Genomic DNA, 20,852 nt, shown 5'->3' on the forward strand with positions numbered 1-20,852 from the left:
TTTACAAGGTTGTTTCGTAGTAGATGTTCCATCGCTGCATCTCTGATAATACTCTCAAGTACTTTACATATTATGCTGGTCAGGCTCACCGGTCTATAGTTGTTCGTGGAGTGCCTATCGCCCTTCTTGAAGATAGGACTCACATAAGCCACTTTCCATTCACTGGGGACCATTTGTTCATCCAGGCATTTACAAAACAGAATCTTCAGGGGCTCTGCAAGCTCGTTGCACAGCTCCCTTAGCACTCTAGGATGCACCATGTCAGGTCCAGGACTCTTATGGACCTTTAGCCTGGACAGTTTATTTCTAATACCCTCTTCTGTGAACACAATGTGGGTCAGTGCTGTGTCGAACCGTCTGTCCTCAAACGCAGGAAGGTTAGTTGCATCCTCTCTTGTGAACACTGAGGAAAAGAAGCTGTTCAATGCCTCAGCTTTATCCTGGTCAGAATCTGCGTAACTACCATCTTCAAGCCTCAGGTCTGATACTCCTACTCGCGTTTTCAATTTCGACTTTGCATAGCGGTAAAACGCCTTTGGGTTTGACTTGACCTCGCGTGCAACCAGCCTTTGGAACTCCTTTTCAGCCCTCCTACACTCTATCTTTGCTTGGTTTCTGGCTCTTGCATACATCCTCCTGTCTTGCTCATCGTTTGACCCAACCCACGTCTTGAATTTCTGGGTTTTCTTCTTAATTTTGTCGACCGCCGCATGGTTCATGTGTAGGGATCCCCTCGTATTCCTAGAAGCACTGGGTTTGGTCTTGGGTATATATTTATCGATCAAATGGGTCATTTTACTAGTTATGATATTCAGCGTAGTGTCTGCGTTCTTGTACCTTAATAAGTCAGGCCAGTTGATACCCCTCATCTCTTCCCTCATCCCATTGTAATTTCCCTTGTAATATTTGCACCTTGGCCTGGCCTTATCTTGAACTAGGTAACAGTTAAATCTGAATGACAACACTGTATGGTGACTGGTGCCAACTGGGGCAAGGTGTTCCAGTTTGGCCACCATACCCTCCTCGTTTGTTATGATGAGGTCAAGTGGCTTGGGTGTTTGTTCCCCTCTGTAATGTGTCGGGTCTCTCACATTTTATGAGCTAATATGTATTAGTATGACAGAGTCCCATACCATACACATACTCTCTAGATTAAAATGCGCATTAGTGTCCTATCCTCGGTCGATACCACTTAACATTTACCAGTGTTGATATACCTGCATTGTCTATCGACATTGTATACTTGCGTTGTCTATGAACATTATATACCAGAACTGTCTATGTACTGTACACGCTGAATCAATTTGACCTGTGTGGTGATTTTACTGAATAAATCCCTATCTAGTTATCTGTCAAACTGGTCCACTTTTGTCAAAGTATCTCAGCACAGTATATCGAAATAGTGAACCATGGTACCACAAGATATAAATCCCTTAATATAACTTTCTAAACTCGTTCACAGGTTTGACACCGACCATTACACCGCCTCTAGAAATCGTCTTTAAAACAATTAAAGTTCTTTAACTTGGAAAATGTTTATCATTTCGAACAGCCATTTAAATTGCGTCATAAAAGTTCCCCCTTAAAAAGAAAGAGGTAAAGGCGGAGCAGACGGCTAACACCTGGAGGAGCAGTTCCACAGATGTTCTTTGGATAATTGTATGTCATAAAAACGATGTGATAACTAAGAGGGCTATAAGAAATGGATGACTTAACAGAAGTTTCTAAACTTCCCAGAAGACATTACTCAATAGATGACTGTTCATACCTGGAGCTGGCTAGAGGTCACAACTTAGGTTGAAGAAGCCACAAATTCAGAAAATTGCCAGGACAGTTTTTTTCGGGATGATAGTTGTGAATTCTTGGAACAATCTGCCAAAGAGTATTGTGATGGCGCCGAGTGTGAGCTCATACAAGACCAGACTTGACCAGCACTGTAGCAGGTTCAGATACATTCAGGAGCCAGTTCATGCCCAGTACTTGCCAACAGTGCGTAACAGAGACGTGACCGACCGCCCAAGTGGCTAACGAGTTGATCAGTGGCGAAAAGGATAAGATGATGTTACCCAGAGGTGACCCGAACAAGCATCGAAGATTTTCTCTTAATACTCCTTTTACTTTGTTATTATTACCCTCTTCGCCACTGATCGGCTGTCATAAGACCGTAAAATAAAGGTTATAACAAAGTAGAAAAAAAAGACCATATGACTGAACGGCTAGCAAGTTGATAAGTGGTCGATCAATGACGAAGAGAATAAAGTGGGGAAATTACAAAATATTTAAGAATCTCCTTCTATGTTCTTGATGACGATACAATAAAAGAAAATGATAACTGTAAATGGTTAACTATTATATTCATTTATCGTTTCACCGCTTGGATTACTAATCGTACGAACGGTTGCCGGGTTGGTATGTGTCGATACCATGTACTATAAGGACAGACTGTACAGTATATATACAGTACACATACCTATGAAAATTAATAATCATATGATATCATCCTATTAAGTGACGTAAAGATATGGTACCCCCTGCCTGTTAAAACTCATACATTCACGCGTGTAAGCTATCACAAATGTATAATTCACGTCATAGTCAGTTGCCCAGTGCACGTTAAAATTCAGTATTTCTGGAAACATTTGTTATAACGATTAATGTCGAGACTAAATGAGTACAGGTATTCATTCAATTGAAAACCATATTACATCATCAATGGTAATGACGTCATAAGGTGGTCTCTCGGGACTCGTGTTGTCCAAGTGTCTGTCAGGTGTTAGTGGCTGTGAGGTGATTTGAGTGGAGAGTGAATTAAAGCAGCAATAGAGTTATAAGTCAAAGGTGTTTTATTTGAAGCTCTGTATAAAAATTGTGTGTTGATAATGTCGAAGACTGTGACGCTGAAGCCTAACCCCAAGCTTCTTAATGCCAACTTTGATGGGTATAAACTGTCCTCTGAAGCTAATGTGACCCTTTACACCCAACCACTAACTGAAGGTAAGTCACTCAGCCTTCCCTAAAGCTGTCATTAATATGAGGCCATCAGCTCATATGTGTAAACTAACACCACCCTAATATTATTTGTGATAAATATTGGTAATTTATTATTCTTTCCGATAGTAAACCTTAAATAAACTTTCTTAGTACTAAATATCAATGGCTTTCCTAAGGTTATGTCACTCAAGTTGTGGACAATAGTAAACATTATTCACCCAGAACTATAGGAATAACTGACCGTCTTATGTAACTAAATTACATATTTTAGGAATTTTTACTACACCTTTGCGGAATTTTTATTTAATTTTGTAATAAGTAATTTTAATTCCATACCGGTACCATGAATCGATCGTTGTGTAGCCTTAAACATAACTAACCATATTTCTGCTGTTTATGGAAACATATTATAAAAGAGGCGACATTTACTAGAACCTAATAGAACCTGACCTAACCAACCAAAGAAACCTACCTAACCTTACCTAACTTCCTAGCCAGGAGGCGGACCCCCCGTCATATTAAGCAGAAAGTATTTAGCCAATCAAAGCGCACTCATGGTAAAATAGCATTAGTAGGAACTTAGCCGTTCATGGCAAAATATCCACTATGAAAAGTAAAAAAATCCCAGGCATTAGGAACCTTGAGTACAGAGACAGGTTAAAGCATCTTAATTTGCACTCCCTCGAGAGACGCAGAGTGAGGGGCGATATGATAGAGGTGTGTAAATGGAAGTCAGGGCTAAACAAAGGGGACATTACAAAGGTACTCAAACTATCCAACCAGGCACAAACTTGTAACAATGGTTTTAAATTTCACAAATTTAGATTTAGACACAAAATAGGTAAAAATTGGCTTGGAAATAGAGTAGTGGATGACTGGAACTAGTTACCAAACATCATCATTAACTCGAATGAGGAATAGGGGTTGGGTGTAAATGGGATTGCCCAGTATGGGCCAATAGTCCCACTACAGTTTCCTCCATTCTTATGTTCTTTCTTGAATACTGTATACTGTATATCTGCAACATCAGAGGTCAGCCATGTTTGTTTGATCCTCAGGTCAGGTTAGGTACAGTAGTTTAGTTTGGTTCATCTTATTAGTGATGAATTATATGAGGCATAGCACTCTCAAACTAATCAAAACATAGTTTTGAATAAATGAACGTCAAAATCTTACAATTATAAAATCCCACGGTAAAAGTGCAGATTACAGCAACCTAACCTAACCTATGATCATAGGAAAAATAGTTCTATCGCTTGAGTGTAGTGAATTTCCGGAATTCTGTGGTTGCTGTTTACTGTCCACAATATCATCGACTATTGATAGAATTGGCTTAGTTATGTGTATTTTGTGAAAGAGAAAGGGATTTCTGGGAAGACCATATAATCAGAGTTGAGTCATTTTTCGTTAACCACCGATGACCTTTTTTTCCTCTTACCATTTAATAGATCTCTTCGAGAAACGAAAGAATGTACAGTATACTTGACTTTAGCGGGGCATTCTTAAAATAAACGTGATATTCGCAATTTACTTGTTGTAATAATCACAAATTTTTCTAATTCCCAATTTGATGTTATGGTGACACTCAACATCGCTCTCATACGTTCGTTTGTGTTAGCACGCCTTGATGCGTGAGTGGATGGAAATTACATAAATTTTCAGTATTACACTGACAGTGCCTTCATCCCCCTGGCTAAAGAACACGGCTCCATTTCGGGGTCCGGGTGGTTTTTGCCCCCCTGCTAAGTAGGACGCAGCCTGTTTGGTTAGGTTAGGACGTAGACCTAGACCTAGTTTAGTTTTAACCTTTTTTCTCATGAAAATTTTTATTTTATTTTATTTTTTGCTAGTTTTCTTGGTGCTTTAGATGAATCTGACATTTATTTTTGGTGAAAGTCACTCGTTTTCACCCCTCTTCCCCCCACACACACACACCCAAAACACCACATTCCCAATGTGGCCGCCTACATTGTTGGGGTGGAAGGGGGGTGGGAACTTAAAAATAAAAAAGTGATTTGCCCCAAAGATAAATGTCAGAATTATCTAAAACAGCAAGAAAACTAGCCCCCAAAAAAATTTTTCATGAGAAAAAATGTGATGGGTGGATAATAAAAAATGACCCAGAGTTGTGCCATGCAGCTCACTATAATCAACCTTAGTAATACAGTAATGTAACTACTGTACATGGGTCAGCTCTGCCTGTGTCTGCTAGAAATAGCTAAATACTGTATAGTACAGGCTAATACTCCTCCCTTAGTTATCACTATAAATGTTCTCCGAGTATCACATTCCAGCACCAGAGACTGAAACTCCACAATCTGTATTCAGAGTGGTGACTACAGTATGTACTGCATTACCTTTTTACTGTATTATGTTTGGAGCATACTGTCCACATGGATAATGTTTCCCTGATGCAAAGTATTATACAGTAGAGTAAGTAAGTATTGGCAGTCCCTGCCTAGGGGTACTCAATGATGGTATGGTATATCTTGCAGGTTTCTTGTTGCATCACCTTTTGCAACAAAATAGTACTACATGCTTCAGTTTTATGTTTTTGTGCCCAGCAACCCAAGTTACTTTTGATAACAATAGCATTTTTATATAGGTCGCATGCAGATAGCTGCGCTGACCTTTGATAGCTATTTAATTAGGACGATGGCTATGTTTCAATTTTTTTATAACCAAAAAGTTTTGTATAACAATACTATACAGCACTATACTGTACTCCACTTACATTCTTGATAAAATCTTTTTTCTCTCCCAGGCTCAGATTTAGTGAAAGGCTACACAACTTGCTAGCTTATATCATAATATAAGATACTGTACAGTAAAAACCATATCTCTTAAAACCCAAATATTTCTGCAGGAGTTGAGAAACGCAAAAATAGCTCTAATTGTTACCTTCGGACAAGACTGGAGGCCCTTCACAATTACTTCTTTGGAGATCCTTTTCATCCATTGTGTGTGTACTACTTCAGTAACAGAGGCCATCTTGTCAAGTGTAATTATTCTGAGGTAGGTACAGTGTATAACTTTGTACAATAGCTATAAATTTACTATTGATTTTGAGTGATATGTAGTATGAAATTGGTTTGACTAATTTTTTGATGACTTCTTGGCAGTTGAGAGTCATTTTAAAATGTAAGTTCTAATTAAATGCTATATGTTATAAACCTTCAACTAGAAATAAATTTCCGGATTAGGATTCAAGATTGAGTGTTGGAGAAGTGGTGTGGCAAGCAGATGTATCAAGAAGCTCTGAAGAAGGGAGTGAAGAGGATGGAGCTGGCAGTGGACAGTATCACGCAAGTGTACACTTCCCCTCCCATGACCTAGCAGTGGTAAACAATGGCCAGGGTAGTCTGCACATCTTGGAGACACAAGACAGAACACTCACCCATAGCTGGCTGGTAAGACATACTCAATGTTAGTTATCAATTTCATAATTTTTGTAATTAGTTTTAATAGAAGCACTTACAGTACTGTACTTCAGTTGTCTACAACAGCCTGGAAGATTACCTTAGTAGTTTCCTGTACAGTAGTTCTTTACTTGAGTGTACACCTGATAGTCAGCTCATATACTATGTGGCAGATGCAGCTTTGAGCTCTCACACTCATCTGTGTACAGTATTTGACATTCAGGTTTGTGTTCATTGTACAGTTCCACTGTTTCAGGTAAGCTTTGAGAGCAGTACAGAAGAAAGCGTCATCGTCCATACATGCCTGCAGGCTGGGAGCGATCACAAGCGATACCTCCATTGTCTTCTTCTCTCTGTCACAACACCACAAGATCTCATGAGCAATCCTCAGTATGTCATTGTCGACGAAAAACTTGAGAAATCAAAGGTTTCAGCTGTTCACCTTATACACTGGCTCACCATTACTTACAATGGTTAGTTATGCTACTGGAAATTTTCTGTCTCTTTGAGTTTAAAAAGAAGTGTAAAAAAATATAGTGTATGTACAGTAGAAACAGTAGTCAATGAAATTAACAGTGAAAGCATAACTTCCGCTTCACTTTTGGTGACGTACGTTAGGAATGTCTTACAATCACCTCCTGCCTCATTACCTCAAGATTCAACCACCTCATAAGTTAATAATTAATAAGTACAGTACTTTATTATTAATATGTACTACTGTAGTGCAGTAAAAATGTATACCATATGAAACAAACTTATACTTTGTACGATACACTTATCACCCCCATTACAGTGGGGTATGCTATAACGAACGGATCCTACTACGAATATTCCTATAACGAACGGTTTTACCTATGAAATTGAGAATGCTATAACGAACGAAACTCCTACAACGAACATTATTTAAAAAAATTTTTTTTTTTTTTTACTAATTTATTGTTTCTTTTATTACAAGTATTAATGATATTCCTTATATCGGGGGTTTAGATGCATATTTATGCACCTTTTTACAATTTTTACAATTTTATATATTTTTCAGTGTTAAGTGGTTGTATTTGGGGGCCTAGAACGGATTAATCCTATAACGAACGAATGCTATAACGAACAAGGTTCTAGAACCAATTAGATTCGTTATAGCATACCCCACTGTATTCAGTATAAGGCTTCAGCCACAGGCAAAAAAGTGTACTGTATTCTGTACTGTACTGTAAAATGTTATCCACAGCATCAGTTCTAATTGTGTTCAAAAGATGAATTTGGCATCATAATGATTCTGAATAAGTTCTCTAAAAGGATGTTTCAATAAAAGATCCTTAAAAAAAATTAAATGCATATAATAATGGGTACAGTATTCAATCTTTTTATCTAAAAATGTAAGAAGTGTTTATACTAGAGACTATAAAACAAATTCTAATTTAGTTAGAAACACCATTTTTATATCAAAATAATCTGGAATGGTTTATCCAAATACACAGTATTGTACTCAGTTCCATTCTAGCCTTGATCCCCAAAAAATGCATCCATTTGATGGCCTGTACCACGCACACATATACATGCAGGGGCACTAGTTATATCTACAATTGTTCCTCCATTTCAGAATGCTTCAACACACCAATTTTTGCATTAAACTAACAGTTTCCTGTCTCTTGTTGGTCAGTTGACAATCATTTTACAAGGTTTACTTATGAATTAACACAAAAATACTTGGTTTACCAACATGTTCACTAGCCTGAGTCTTGCATCATAAGGTTTGTTTACATTGTTTGCATAGTGGCAGGTTTTGTGCACGGTTTTTGAAAGCAATTCGTTTAACATACTGGACTGTAGGAGGACCAGGGGAAGGCAGAGACTGGGATGGATGAATTATATTAAAAACTGGGTCCCCAGAGAGATACAAAACCTTAGACTTAGAGTTTTGGTAAAAACAGCTCGAGAACGTTTAGAGCGGAGGACTTTGGTCGCCAACCCTTAGATTTGAGGACGGTATTCTGATTGTTTGACTGTATTTGTATTATATTAAATAAGTGAAATGTATATTGCTTATTATACATTACAATTTGTATATCTTTTTATTTATTTTAATTTTTAGTTTGCCAAGGAGACAGTAGAGTTGTTGCAGTTAGTTTGTTTATGTCTGTCATTGTGGTATTGCCATAGTGATACCATTCTTCTTAATAGTGAAAGAAAGTTTGAACTCTAAAAGAGAAATAAGAAAAATACAGCTGCCTTGGGAAGGGTAAAAGCCACATTGATTTGATGCAGGAGTACAATGTTAGTTCAGCCGCAGTCAATGACATCAAGGCCAAGATAAATATTTAGTCTCCATCTTTAACCCATTGAGTGGTAGTGGTTCCTCTCTGCTGAATAAAATTGTCTGGCAAAAGGCAGAATAAGATACCTAAAGTAAGTGCGACTACGTTCCTTAAAGGTTTAAGAGTAGCGTACAGTTGGTGAACATCTGGCACCCACCGTCACTTCCCAGTGAGTGCTGGATTGTAAAGCTTTAACTGTAAGTACAGTATATATATGTATACTGTACAGTACATTATATGGCTCCATATTGGTTCAACACAAACGTTTAGACCCACCCAAAAAGTTTGTTATGTTGAAAATATTCTTTATTGTAATCTTAATACAGTACAGTACTGTATACAGTACTTAATTTTCAAATACTTATTGTTTACTTTCAGGTGCTACTTGGGAAATAAGCCGTACTAGAACTGTTGCAGGAAAAGGAATTTTAGAATACTGTTCCTTAGATGAAACAGCTTCAGGGTTGATTGTCCTGTGCCATAAGAACTACTCTTTTATAGGTGACTCATTACAACCATTAAAAAAACCTGATCCTCCTACAGAAAAGAAGAAGGAAGAAGCACCAAAGTTTACCTACATGCAAAATAATGGTATGTACAGTATGTGCAGTCAGTCTAACTTTAGTAACTTTTTTTTCTTCTTTTTTTTACGAGGATTTGCCCACCCGGGTACAGGTCACTAACCCACATCTGGGCCTGGGGGGCAAAAATGTAATAATAATAATAATAATAATAAGTTCACAGTAAATAAAACTTATAATAAATAATAAATAAAATAATAACAATAACTACACTACTACCCCTACTACTACTAATAATAATAATAAAGAACCATAAAGAAATGAAAAAATGAAAAAAGATCAATAGTGAGAAACGATATATGAATGTTGTGTTGTCAATAATACGAGAAACGATTGAGACCTGCAAATGTGTGTAAATGAGGCAGAAAGTCAGATCAGCAACCTAGGACTTGGTCACAATTTTTGTGATGCCATATGGCAGCAGGGTTTACCATTAGACAACACATTGTGCTTCCAATATCTTCCCAGGCAGTAGTACCTCCCTGTTTGATAGCTGCCTACTACCTACTTCTAATTCATGTGTCAATAGTTAGGTTGTTATATGACAGATTTTCTGGAATTTTCTCGGAAACTTGTTCACAAACCCAGAATGGAGAGAGTTTCCCGGAAAAATTCTGAGCCACTTTCAATTCCAGGTTTTGGGGAGTTCTGGCTAAAGGGGATATATAAACATGTACAGTATACCATATATATGTTTACTTTTCTCTTCTGAACAGAGGATGTTACTGTGTGGATGAACATTGGCTCAACTACCAAGAAGGACTTAAAAGTACAGGTTACTGCACAAGAGCTGAGTGTTCATGTCCAGGACCACCATATTCTTTTTGGACACTTGAGTAATCCTGTCCAAGCTGATCTGGTTACTTGGATACTGAGTAAGGCTTTTCATCTACCCAAGCTGATGTATTGTATCTGATTTTATTGTTAAGTACACTGTACTGTACCCTTGCTTTATCTATTATCTTAAAAATAATATTTATTGGTTTGTTTTATGGTTTGTCTTGAAATTTTTTTGAAAATTGGTCTGAAATATTTTCGTTTTGGGTTATGGAACACATCCTAATTTTTTCCCATTGAACATGTGTGATTATGGTTTATGCAAGGGTTTTCAAGAACGTATCTCTTGCATATTTCGGGGACTTACTGAGCAGTGTTATAGAACTAACTGTAGTTTTTTGTGGGGGGGGGGTCTTATCTTAGCTTTTATTGTGAGATTCTATGGGGAAAAGTATTCTGATTCATAAAGGTTCGTCAGAAATGGAACTCTTTCATAAATTTGGGAAAATCTAAACGTTTGGTTAATTAACACATTGCTCTTGTAAAATAATGTTGTCTCTCATGTTTTGTGAGAGGAGCTCCTCTTTTCTTATCCTTTTTTTTTAAATAGATGATGATAAACTGGAGTTGACCCTGCCCAAGGCATCAGAGGGAGTAGTATGGCAAGGTTTATTTGATTCTAGTGATATGCATGGAGAAGAAGTACTTGATCCCCAAATGGTTGAAGAGGTCAACCAGAGACTTGCTCATCTGACATCAGACTTATGGGTATGTGAAATAATGCACTCACATTTGTGTTCATTCTCTGTACCTCAGTGAAGAGATTTACAGTGATGAAGGTTATTGTTTAATATGAAACAAACTGGTTGTGTTTGGGTGAATGGGTTTAGAGTGTGAAATACAGGTATAGCTAATTCAACAGATTATACAGAGATTATAAAAGTTTTATCACTTGAGGTATAATTTCTTTTAATTTGTTACAGAACCCAAATCCAGATGCTGAGAAACCCCCATATAATCCTGGACAGCTGGAGGCTTGTGATGAAGCCAGTGAAGATTTACTTATGATACGTCTTGATGGGTCTACTCATAATATATCTAATTTAGGACAGCTTGGCCCAACACAACATCTGTTTAATTCCCGGGTAAAAAGATTGTTATGTTGTTTAAAATGCTGCATATATTTACATTTTGCTGATGACCCAGTTTGTGGATTGGCCAAAGTACTGACAACACGGGTCAACGCTAATCTGGCAGGGTCATATAATGTGACATTAGTGAGAAGGGACTGCATGTAAGAACGAGTGTATGTGTATAAAAGTATTGTGAGTGCCTTTGAGTTTATTTGTGCAAAAAAGTGTCGATATGTGAGTAAGAGCATGCATCTGCACATGTGTATCTTTTTAGTACTGAATATTTTTATATGGTAGCACACATGAATAATTTGTAAATGAATCACAGCCGATGTATAAGTCTGTTAAGTGCTTGTGTGAATATTTGTATCAGATTAGTTAATAGTACTGTATACTTATGTACACTTGCCACAAAAAGTTCTGTCATGTGCTGCCTGCCTTAATGATAATTAAGGGAAAGGCTAAAAGTTTTAAACCCTCTCACGTACACAATGAGTTCTTAAGTCTCCGTGACCACAACAAAGGTTACGAAATTCTTTGCCTTTTCTTTCATTTTCAACTAAATTTTTTATTCTGAATGAAGAACTAAATCACGAGGAGTATAAAGTATTCTTCCTTATATAACAATATGAACATATCGGTTTTGTACAGTAATTAAGTACAGTACAGGAAAATGATACAATCAAGCATTTGTTTAAGGGAGCATAAAGTATTACAAGTAAGTAAAAAAATTTCTTTTAAATAAATAGACAGGAAAATTTTAATGTAATTAATATCACTGCAGGTTGATGAAACAAAGGTTCCAGCCTTTTGTCTCCGCCACGATGTTGACGGCATCTTGTGGCAGCCAAGTGGAGAGGACACATTCACTCATGTAGCCACTTATAATGCTTTTGGTTATGTGAAGGCCTCCAAGACTATGGCAAAGTTTACTTGTGCAGCTCCAGGTAAGGAATTATCATTGGTGTGTTTAATCTTTGATCATGTTTAAAATCACAAATCCTGTTCTTGTATTATAACATTTTTATACCTGTTGATCGTATGAGAAATTCACTCTTACCTATTTGTTTTTATGTCTCTTTTATTGTCCTTCCACTTGTCTCTGCAGTATATGTGGTCTTTTCCCAAATTGACACTCAATGTTTTCTTGCATAAATTTTTTTTTTCGTGACAAGTTTTTATGCTGTTGTAGAAAAATTTACGATGCCCCAATTCAAAAGAATTTAAAGTTAGTTTTTTGTTTTTTTGTTTTTTTACCAAGATTCAGTATACTGTAGTACTGTACAGTTGGTGGAGGGCAGTTCCGGTATTGAGAGACTTCTGGGTATTGAGAAAAATTTTTTATCCCTGAGAAAATTGCATACCTACAGGTTTTTTCTGGACACTGGCGAATGTTTCCACATCAGATTATAGTCGGTCAGACACAGAGCTGTATTTAATTATGCAAACAGTACTGCACATGTACAATATATTGTAAAAAACAAAATATACTACTACATAATTATAGTTACATGTGACCAGCTTCACATACTATGCACTCTGCCCTGTCTCATCTTTGTTACCCTTTGTTGTTTAATAGTCATTTAATTTATATTTATTCTTCATGTTCCCATATCATTTCAACATTTGTTTCATTTATGTGAATAAAAACAAAAATTGAATGTTTGCCCATCTTCCTCTGATCTATTATCTATCGAGATATATGGAGCCTTATGTTGACAGGCTGACGAGACCTCTGTACCTTCAGCTCGAGATCAGACTGGGCTCTTGTATGTTGTATGACATTACCCTTGCATTGTGCTAATTTTTTTATTTGTACATAACACAATTTCATCATCCTTGCAGATATCTCCTATGTTGCAGTAGCAGATGTTAAAAGCCATATTTATGTATTCTTCCAACCTGAGGCCTTTGGTGGAGAACTGCGCAACAGAAAATCAGGGAAGAGGATGAACACAGTGGCACGGCAGTTGGTGATCTCCATGAAGACACATAGTGAGATACTGGGTCTTCATACTTCACCCAATGTCCTCTTTGTATTAACAGATCAAACCATTTATGCTTACTGTTTACGCAGCCAATAAACATTGTATGCACCCTGTGTTGTCCATTTTATTTATGTGGAACATTGTCCAATGACCTCTTTAAGGGTGAGTTATATTGTTGAGAATTATTTGTACTTCTACTGTAATGATTCACTGCCAGAATTTTTAAATACACAATGTAGAGTACTGTATAGAATGAGTGTTATGTCTGGCCACTCATTCTACAGGCAGACCCTGATCTTAATGTTTATGATTTGCAAAATTTCACAGTACGTAATGAATTTTCTTTCTATTTTGTCCCACGCTTTGATTTATGAGCAAAAACCCAGAGGTTATGAAAGAAACCCTTAACTGACTATCAATAATGAAAATATGCTAAAATGATTCAATTATTTATTACCAATTCGCTTAATTATTTAACTACAGGTAATTTCAATATTCTCTAACACTCGCAATACCGTATAATTACTATGTCCACAAATAAGCTTTCAGCGTGCCATCATTCACCATATAACTTACTCCTCAAACTCGTGTGCAGACAAGTAGACTCCTCTCCACCACACAGTCACTCAGCCAGTTGCCTAATTGTCCAATTTCTCCTCAGTTACTCTCGTCTAATATGTGGAAAATAAAAAAATAAAAACTTCTTGTGCTAATTATGTGCAGTCCTCTAAAATAGTACCATTACATTTTCCATTACTATAAATTAAACCACTAGACAATGCTTTGATATGATCCCCAATCCATCATCATAAGTTGGAATGCCTGCTTGCCATTTCAACAACAGCTAGAGATGGGGGGAGGGAGTGATCATTTTATGGTGTGGTATTCTAGGTAATGTACTTCAATATAACAAGAAATCCATTAAGCTATAATAATGTATGTACTGTGCTGGGTAGAAGCAAGACACATGTAAACCACCCACTGACTGATGATGATAATGACAACCCTCCATCCATCCTGTGCTAAGACATTTGTGGTTGTAAGTTTAAGTGACCCCCGTATATGAGATAGGCATGGCTTTGATATCCATTTACGATATCTACTCCAAGTCATGTAATATATGATCTGAAGCCACGGAGGATTCACATCATTCAAAAACGTATACTGTATACTCATTCATACTCAAAGGTCGTGGATGTAGAACTACCAACCGTTCAGAAATGGGTCGAATAACATTGCTCGGAAACCTTGAATCACATCGAACTCATGGCTAATTATACTTTATCGGGGACTAGACAATAAAGGTGTAGATTTCTTTGAGAAAATATGATATTTGGAAGTGAAAAAGCATTTTGAAGTGTGGAGAACGCAAAAGGGAGGAAGAGTGGAGCAATCAGCCCAGTTAGCTCGGACATCTTGGCTGGTGGGAGTGTCCTAGGCTCAGTTATTGTAAATTAACTTTTTTTTTTTACACTAAGCATTTTACATTTCCTTTTAGCATTGTCAGTCTCAGGTCTATCACTTTTGAGTTTGTTTAAGGGCATTGTGAAAGCAAAATAAAATCCCTGTTAAACATAAAACACACTCAAGAAACACTGGTCATAGATCAAGTGTCTGTGCCATGTAAACAAATGGTGATGTAATAGCTCATTAAGGGTCGAGTGTTTTGGGGGGTTTTTCCATTGAAGAACATATCCAATTATATAATGAGAGTTGAAGGGAAAATGTGTATTAATTTATGAGTTATTTAAGAAATGTAATCCTTTCTTGAATCAGGGTTTGCCTGTACTGTACTGTATTGTATTCGTGTACAGGTACCTGTATTACTAAATGTGTTGCAGTCATTCAACCTGGCCTTTCTTTCTATAAGTCAGAAATAACGACTGAACTTTTGTAAGTTTCCTGAAGCATGGCAATGTATTTGCTCAGAGACTGAAGGTATGAAAGAAATTTTATTTTGACATTTACATGATATGAAAAACAGTTAGTATTTTGTGAACCATATATCAGGAGGGACATTTAATTCCTTCAGAGAAAGGTGTTATTTTATGTAGGTTGTCACAATCATTTGCCGTACCAGGGTGGTGAAAACATTTCCCTGATTAGGATGATGATATAGGGAGGTGGTGTACAGTAGTACTTAAAAAAGCTTGAGGTGAAAACAAATAGATACTAAAGAACCAGTTAGTAGTACTGTGTATCCCTCTTGTATGTTTGGGCACGGGATGCACATACAATGGGGTCCTCGATATACGTTGTACCGGTATATGTCACTTCACGTATACGTCGCTAACAAATATATGGCATTTTCATTATACATAATGTGTTTCACATATACTTCGTCTGCATCATTCACTGTTTTATGCTAAGTCTGTGTGTATCCAAATATGACGCATAAATCGTGTTAAAAACATTAATATAATGTAAAAATAACTATAAAAAGTAATAAAAGTGCCTACAAGTGTTAAGTTTCTACAAAGCCAAAATATGTCAGTCACCTCTCATATGACTGTACCTTATGTCATCTTTACATGTCAATAACCACAGAATTTGTAGAAAAGTCATCTCAATGTGCTTATGTTTCTTATGATAAACAAACAAACTATAGTACATACTGTACTGTAATGGAGTGGGGAAACAAATCAAAACTACACACTCAGGTGTGTAGCCTGAACCAAGAAATATAAAGGAAAGAGCTATTACTCCCGCATATCAATGTAGATGCCTTGGAGCATGTCATTCTAAATGTAGATAGTGCTAATCCAAATGAGTCTTTGGCTGCCTTATTTACACTTGAGGAGAAGACTGCAGCATGTTAAACTTATCAAATGTGAAAAAATTGTTCCAAAGACAAGTACTCATGACTCTGTCATGTGTGGGAAGACAAGAGGAATTACAACCATTTGAAATTACATCGCTTTCCAAAATATAAATAAAAGTTAAGTTACCATAATATTAATGTGTAAGAGTTTTGTAAAAATTAAGCAATACAGTAAACTCCCTCTAACCCGGACTCACTTAACTCGGATCTCCTTGCAAAACAGACTGGGATCCAGCACCGGACACATGTATCCCTAACCCAGAAAAACACGACCAAAATCCATTCAGTATGGGTTTCCCTCACACTATATAATCGACAAGTTCAGATCTGATATTTTAGGGATAACATAACAGACCAACATAGACAAGAGACAGGCAAGGTTGGAGGAGGTGCTAAGATAACACAGAAGATGAATCCACAGAATTGTACTTGATCGTATGAACCCATTCACAGCAATGAGCGAGGAAGACATAGAACTTATTGGACAATGTTTATATTTAATTTTCAAATATGTAAGTGTACAAGAATCAAAATTTCAACACACTTGCAACATGCATGTATACAGTACAGTACTTCAAATTTCCATTTATAATTAAGAATGGTGTTTCTAAAATATTTAGGTGAAATAATTAATTGCTTCTGTAAATTATATACAGTACTGTATATTTCTTACATAAATCACATTTGTTCACCTAAATATTATCTACACCAGGGGTCCGCAACGTGTACATTGTAATCGGCCACATTATAAACAAGAAATCAGTAATCGACTGCAGTCATCACACGGCTTGCAATGTATTTCTTGCTGTTCAAGGGTGAAATGTTTCATAACAGCGGGGGAAACATACAGGTCGTCATCAAATAATGTCTTTCTCATTTCCTTTTTCTTGTGAGAGATGGAGGGTGTAGATTGCAAAGTTGTACTCTGTAATGGAATGTCTACACAGCCTGCACTGCAGAAATGCTCTGGTAAAGGACTTCTGCAGCCAATCCCAGACACAAAATTTGTGAATTCGTTAACAGAATGCACCGAACTCAAAGTCACAGCATTTCTTTAACACAATTCGTTCGTTCATTTATTTTACTGACCATTAACATCGATGGTTATTACGGCTGTAGTCTTGTTCGTTTGATCTCTTCCTCTTGTTCTTCTGATGTTTATTTTTACGACCCATTTTTCTTCTTGTTCTCCTTTGTTGTGTTTTATGCTTGGTAATGACTCGTAGAGGTTAATAAACTCTTGAGTTTACTACTGTTATCGTATCTAGATCATCTTTTTCATGTTGTTCTTTCTCTTTTTTTCTGATTCTTGTGTTGTTTTGTTCTTGTTTCTTCCTTTCTTGTTCCTTCATTGCAAGGAGAGCCTCCTTGTTGCTAAGGTGTTTCTTATTTTGCAGATTAGCTACCCTGCACTCCTCCCTCCACTTGGGAAACTCCCGGTCGAGGAAGGAGTGAGGGCTGCCACAAGCTGTGCATTTCTTGTCGGTCGCCAAACATATAGTGTGCTGGTATCCGGTGGTCCCGCACGTAGCGCAAACTACCTGAGCCTGGCATTTCTTAGCTGTGTGCCCATAGCGCTGGCATTTGTAGTACCAGGTGGGTCTTGGTGTGTATGGCTTCATTGGGACTGTCCCATCCCAGTGTAATGTCTCGGGCAGTTTGTGGCAAAATACAGCCAGGGCTGTTGTGGAGTTTCCATACTTCTACATCTTTTATTTGGTCTTGTAGCTCATTTTATTCTAAGTGCTGCATCTCGTCGTGGGAAATAACTCCCCCACACGGCGTTGTCGACAAGAAAGACATCTGCCTGGATGGGGACGTTAATGATACTCATTATATCCATTAGTTATTCAGACTGTCCCCAGTCACCTAAGGTGACTATAAGGCCATCACTCGGCCAGCAGACAACCTTAGTAACTCCCTCTATACCTGAAGAAGTAAAAAACCTTTTAAGGACGAGGAGGTTGGCTTTTCAGGAGAGGTAGAAAATGGAGGATAGAACTTTACAATCATCACCTGGTCCCAAATGATATGTATGTCTCATTTTCTCTCACTGAGGTCTTGTCTCGGAATGAACACAGTAGTTGTGGACACAGTTTTGTAAATGAAGTGACTGATCGACATCTTCACCTTGCCCAGTACTTGGCAAGCACTGGCTCCTGAATGTATCTGAGCTTGCTCTAGTCCTGGTCAAGTCTGGTCTTGAAACGGCTCACACTCGGTGCCGTCACAACACTCTCTGGTAGATTGTTTCAAGAGTTTACAACTCGCACTCCGAAAAAGTTCTTAATCACAGTTTTCTGGACTTGCGGCTTTTTCAACCTTGAGCTTTGACCCCTTGCGGGGCGGGCGTCCCCCAGCTCCAGGTATGGATACTTCTTTTTTAGTGGGGTGGGGGCATTAGCTCACCCTGGCACGGTATATACATTACTGTTCCACTTTCCTACAAATCTTCCCCATTTTTAAGCCCTTCTTTACATCTGCTATTAATTTACAGACAGACAAACACACACAATGCCAATTAAATATATTTCCCTAAAGGTGTAGGTTGTTGACGGCTGACATTAACTTTTATCGGATATATTTAACTTTATACTCGATTTAATCACTCTTGCTTTCATTTAACCAATAATAATTAATCAAGTTAAAAGAGGTACTGTACTTCAATAATCCAAATTTCCTATACTAAGCTCACAGCACCATCAAAAGGCACCACTGTTGTTTTGTCATTGCTCGCAAGACTAAGGTGATTATTGTAAGGCGTTTCAGATGCACGGAATAGCCAACGCGTTAGCTATTCTGTCTGCTCAGACGCTGCTTTAGAGTTGTACGCGTGGAACGTTCAAGGGGAAAAAGCTAACACCTCAATCTGGCGTTAGCCTTGAGCTGCACCCAAATTGCTAACAACCAATCAGCGTTTCTGTCACTGAAAATATGCAGATCTGCAAGGCCGCTTTTGGAGAATATTTTGATTAATATTGAAGAGTTGGGGGCATATAAGACAATAAAAACTGTGATATATTAATCAAAATAATTATATATACGGTAGTATATTGGATAGGACCTAAAACAAAGCGTAAGGCGTGAAAGGATTTCAAAGGATTGCGCCAGGTTGAAACCAGTTTTGGCTCCGCCCATTTTTAAGTGGGCGCTGTCCGATTTCATTAGTGTAACAATATTGATAAATTACTCAAATATGATTGAAACCTTTATATCATTACTCATAAGCTACTTTAAATAAGGGTGAACAAGTTGATTACAGTTCTGTAAGTGCAAAAATTAAGACAAACGAACCTGAAATTCGTCGTATTTCGTTTATAGATATGCGAACACCTAGCCGAGAGAGACATCATCTTTAGATAGTGTGGTTTGAAGCCCCCACCCCAGAGTCTGGACCACCCACCTTTTTGTTTTCTTATTTATTGTTGACTAATTGACTTTTTTCCATTTTGTCTTTCTTTCCATAATTTTCTATATATTTTCTTCACTATCTCTTTCCGTATTGTGTCCAAATAACAGTTCTCCCAATTTTATTGTTTTCTGAAGACAGGGTTGTACAACAGTTATTCCCAAGATATTGTACAATGTCGTATTTTTAATGACAGTCCGGGAAAGTTAACACGTTAGCTATTCCGTGCATCTTAAAACGCCTTAAAACTATCACGGTGACTCGGCAGATTTTTTTAGTAGTATTAAACAGTAAATAATAATTTTTTTTCACATACAAACACGTAGAGTCATCATTTTAATCACATATGATCGGTTTTCCATCGCGTTTTGCCCGGCAATTTCCCTCATCCTTCATGCCCTGCCCACTACAGGTGATTATGATCGTATTGAGAGAAAATCTAACAAAAATAACAAAAAATATACATACAGTATACATAAAATAGAAAGTTGCCGTTTATTTTAAAATACTTAATATGATGATAAGAACATGTGAAAAAAATTAACGAAAGTGAACAACTCCTGTATAGTGGTAGTGGTGGTCTCAGAAATTACCCTAGTTTGTCATGATAATTAATTACCCTAGTGTGTCATGATAATTAATTACCCTAGTTTGTCATGATAATTTAGCTTTTGTACTCACCAGTGTAGTTGGTGACGTCACAGCCTCACACCCCGACAACACGCTCACTTCAGTTAATTCACTCAAATACCCATTATATATCTTAAAACATCACTCTATATATATCATTTAGCAGAATCAAAATCTGACTAGAATTATAAACTATCGGTATTTTTATCATTGAGCACTTGAATAATGTTAGGTCGGATCATGACTTTAGGTAATAGCACTTTATTTTCTTTGTCTAAATAGCTTTCTGATATTTCTATGGCATAAATTTCGTCTTGAATATTTGCAGCACCATTATTCTAAATACGCTTTACAAAGAAACTGTCGGAAAGCACCTGATGGTAGTAGGTTTTAAGGAAACTTTTTTTGAGGCGGACACCGATGGTCTTCAAGTGTTGGCGCGTCAGTGAGTTGTGTGCATTAAAACTGCCATATTTAACCGAAATTATTAAATATATATAAAGTTTGTGTTCGTTATATATATCAATTAGTAAAATTAATATAAAAATAATAGGTCAGTGGAATAAATGTATTCAATCTCATATCTTTGCAGTAATAAATATTTAATATCGTAGGGATATAATGGGAACAAATCGGTCATGTTTAGAACGACACCAATTAGTAGAGCTGGCGAGTTGATCACAAAATATCGTTTTTACAAAAAGCCTCATAAAGATGTAACATTATTATTATTACTATCCATGCACAAATTAAAATACATCTCACTAGATCAGTAGGAAAAATTATTCACT

General features: G+C 37.1%; 1 protein-coding gene across 1 annotated transcript; it reads left to right on the plus strand.

Moving 5' to 3' along the window:
* Positions 1-2,433: 2,433 nt before the first annotated feature.
* On the plus strand, positions 2,434-13,314 carry LOC121878078 (nudC domain-containing protein 1-like). The gene is made up of 10 exons (XM_042384064.1): positions 2,434-2,994; positions 5,858-6,006; positions 6,195-6,401; positions 6,667-6,883; positions 9,101-9,313; positions 10,020-10,178; positions 10,691-10,848; positions 11,064-11,225; positions 11,998-12,160; positions 13,059-13,314. Exons 1-10 carry the CDS (start codon positions 2,880-2,882, stop codon positions 13,295-13,297), a joined length of 1,782 nt encoding a protein of 593 aa, XP_042239998.1. The 5' UTR covers positions 2,434-2,879; the 3' UTR covers positions 13,298-13,314.
* Positions 13,315-20,852: the final 7,538 nt, after the last annotated feature.

Source organism: Homarus americanus, unplaced genomic scaffold (assembly GCF_018991925.1).
Source record: "Homarus americanus isolate GMGI-L3 unplaced genomic scaffold, GMGI_Hamer_2.0 scaffold45562, whole genome shotgun sequence".
Taxonomy (NCBI): Eukaryota; Metazoa; Arthropoda; class Malacostraca; order Decapoda; family Nephropidae; genus Homarus; species Homarus americanus.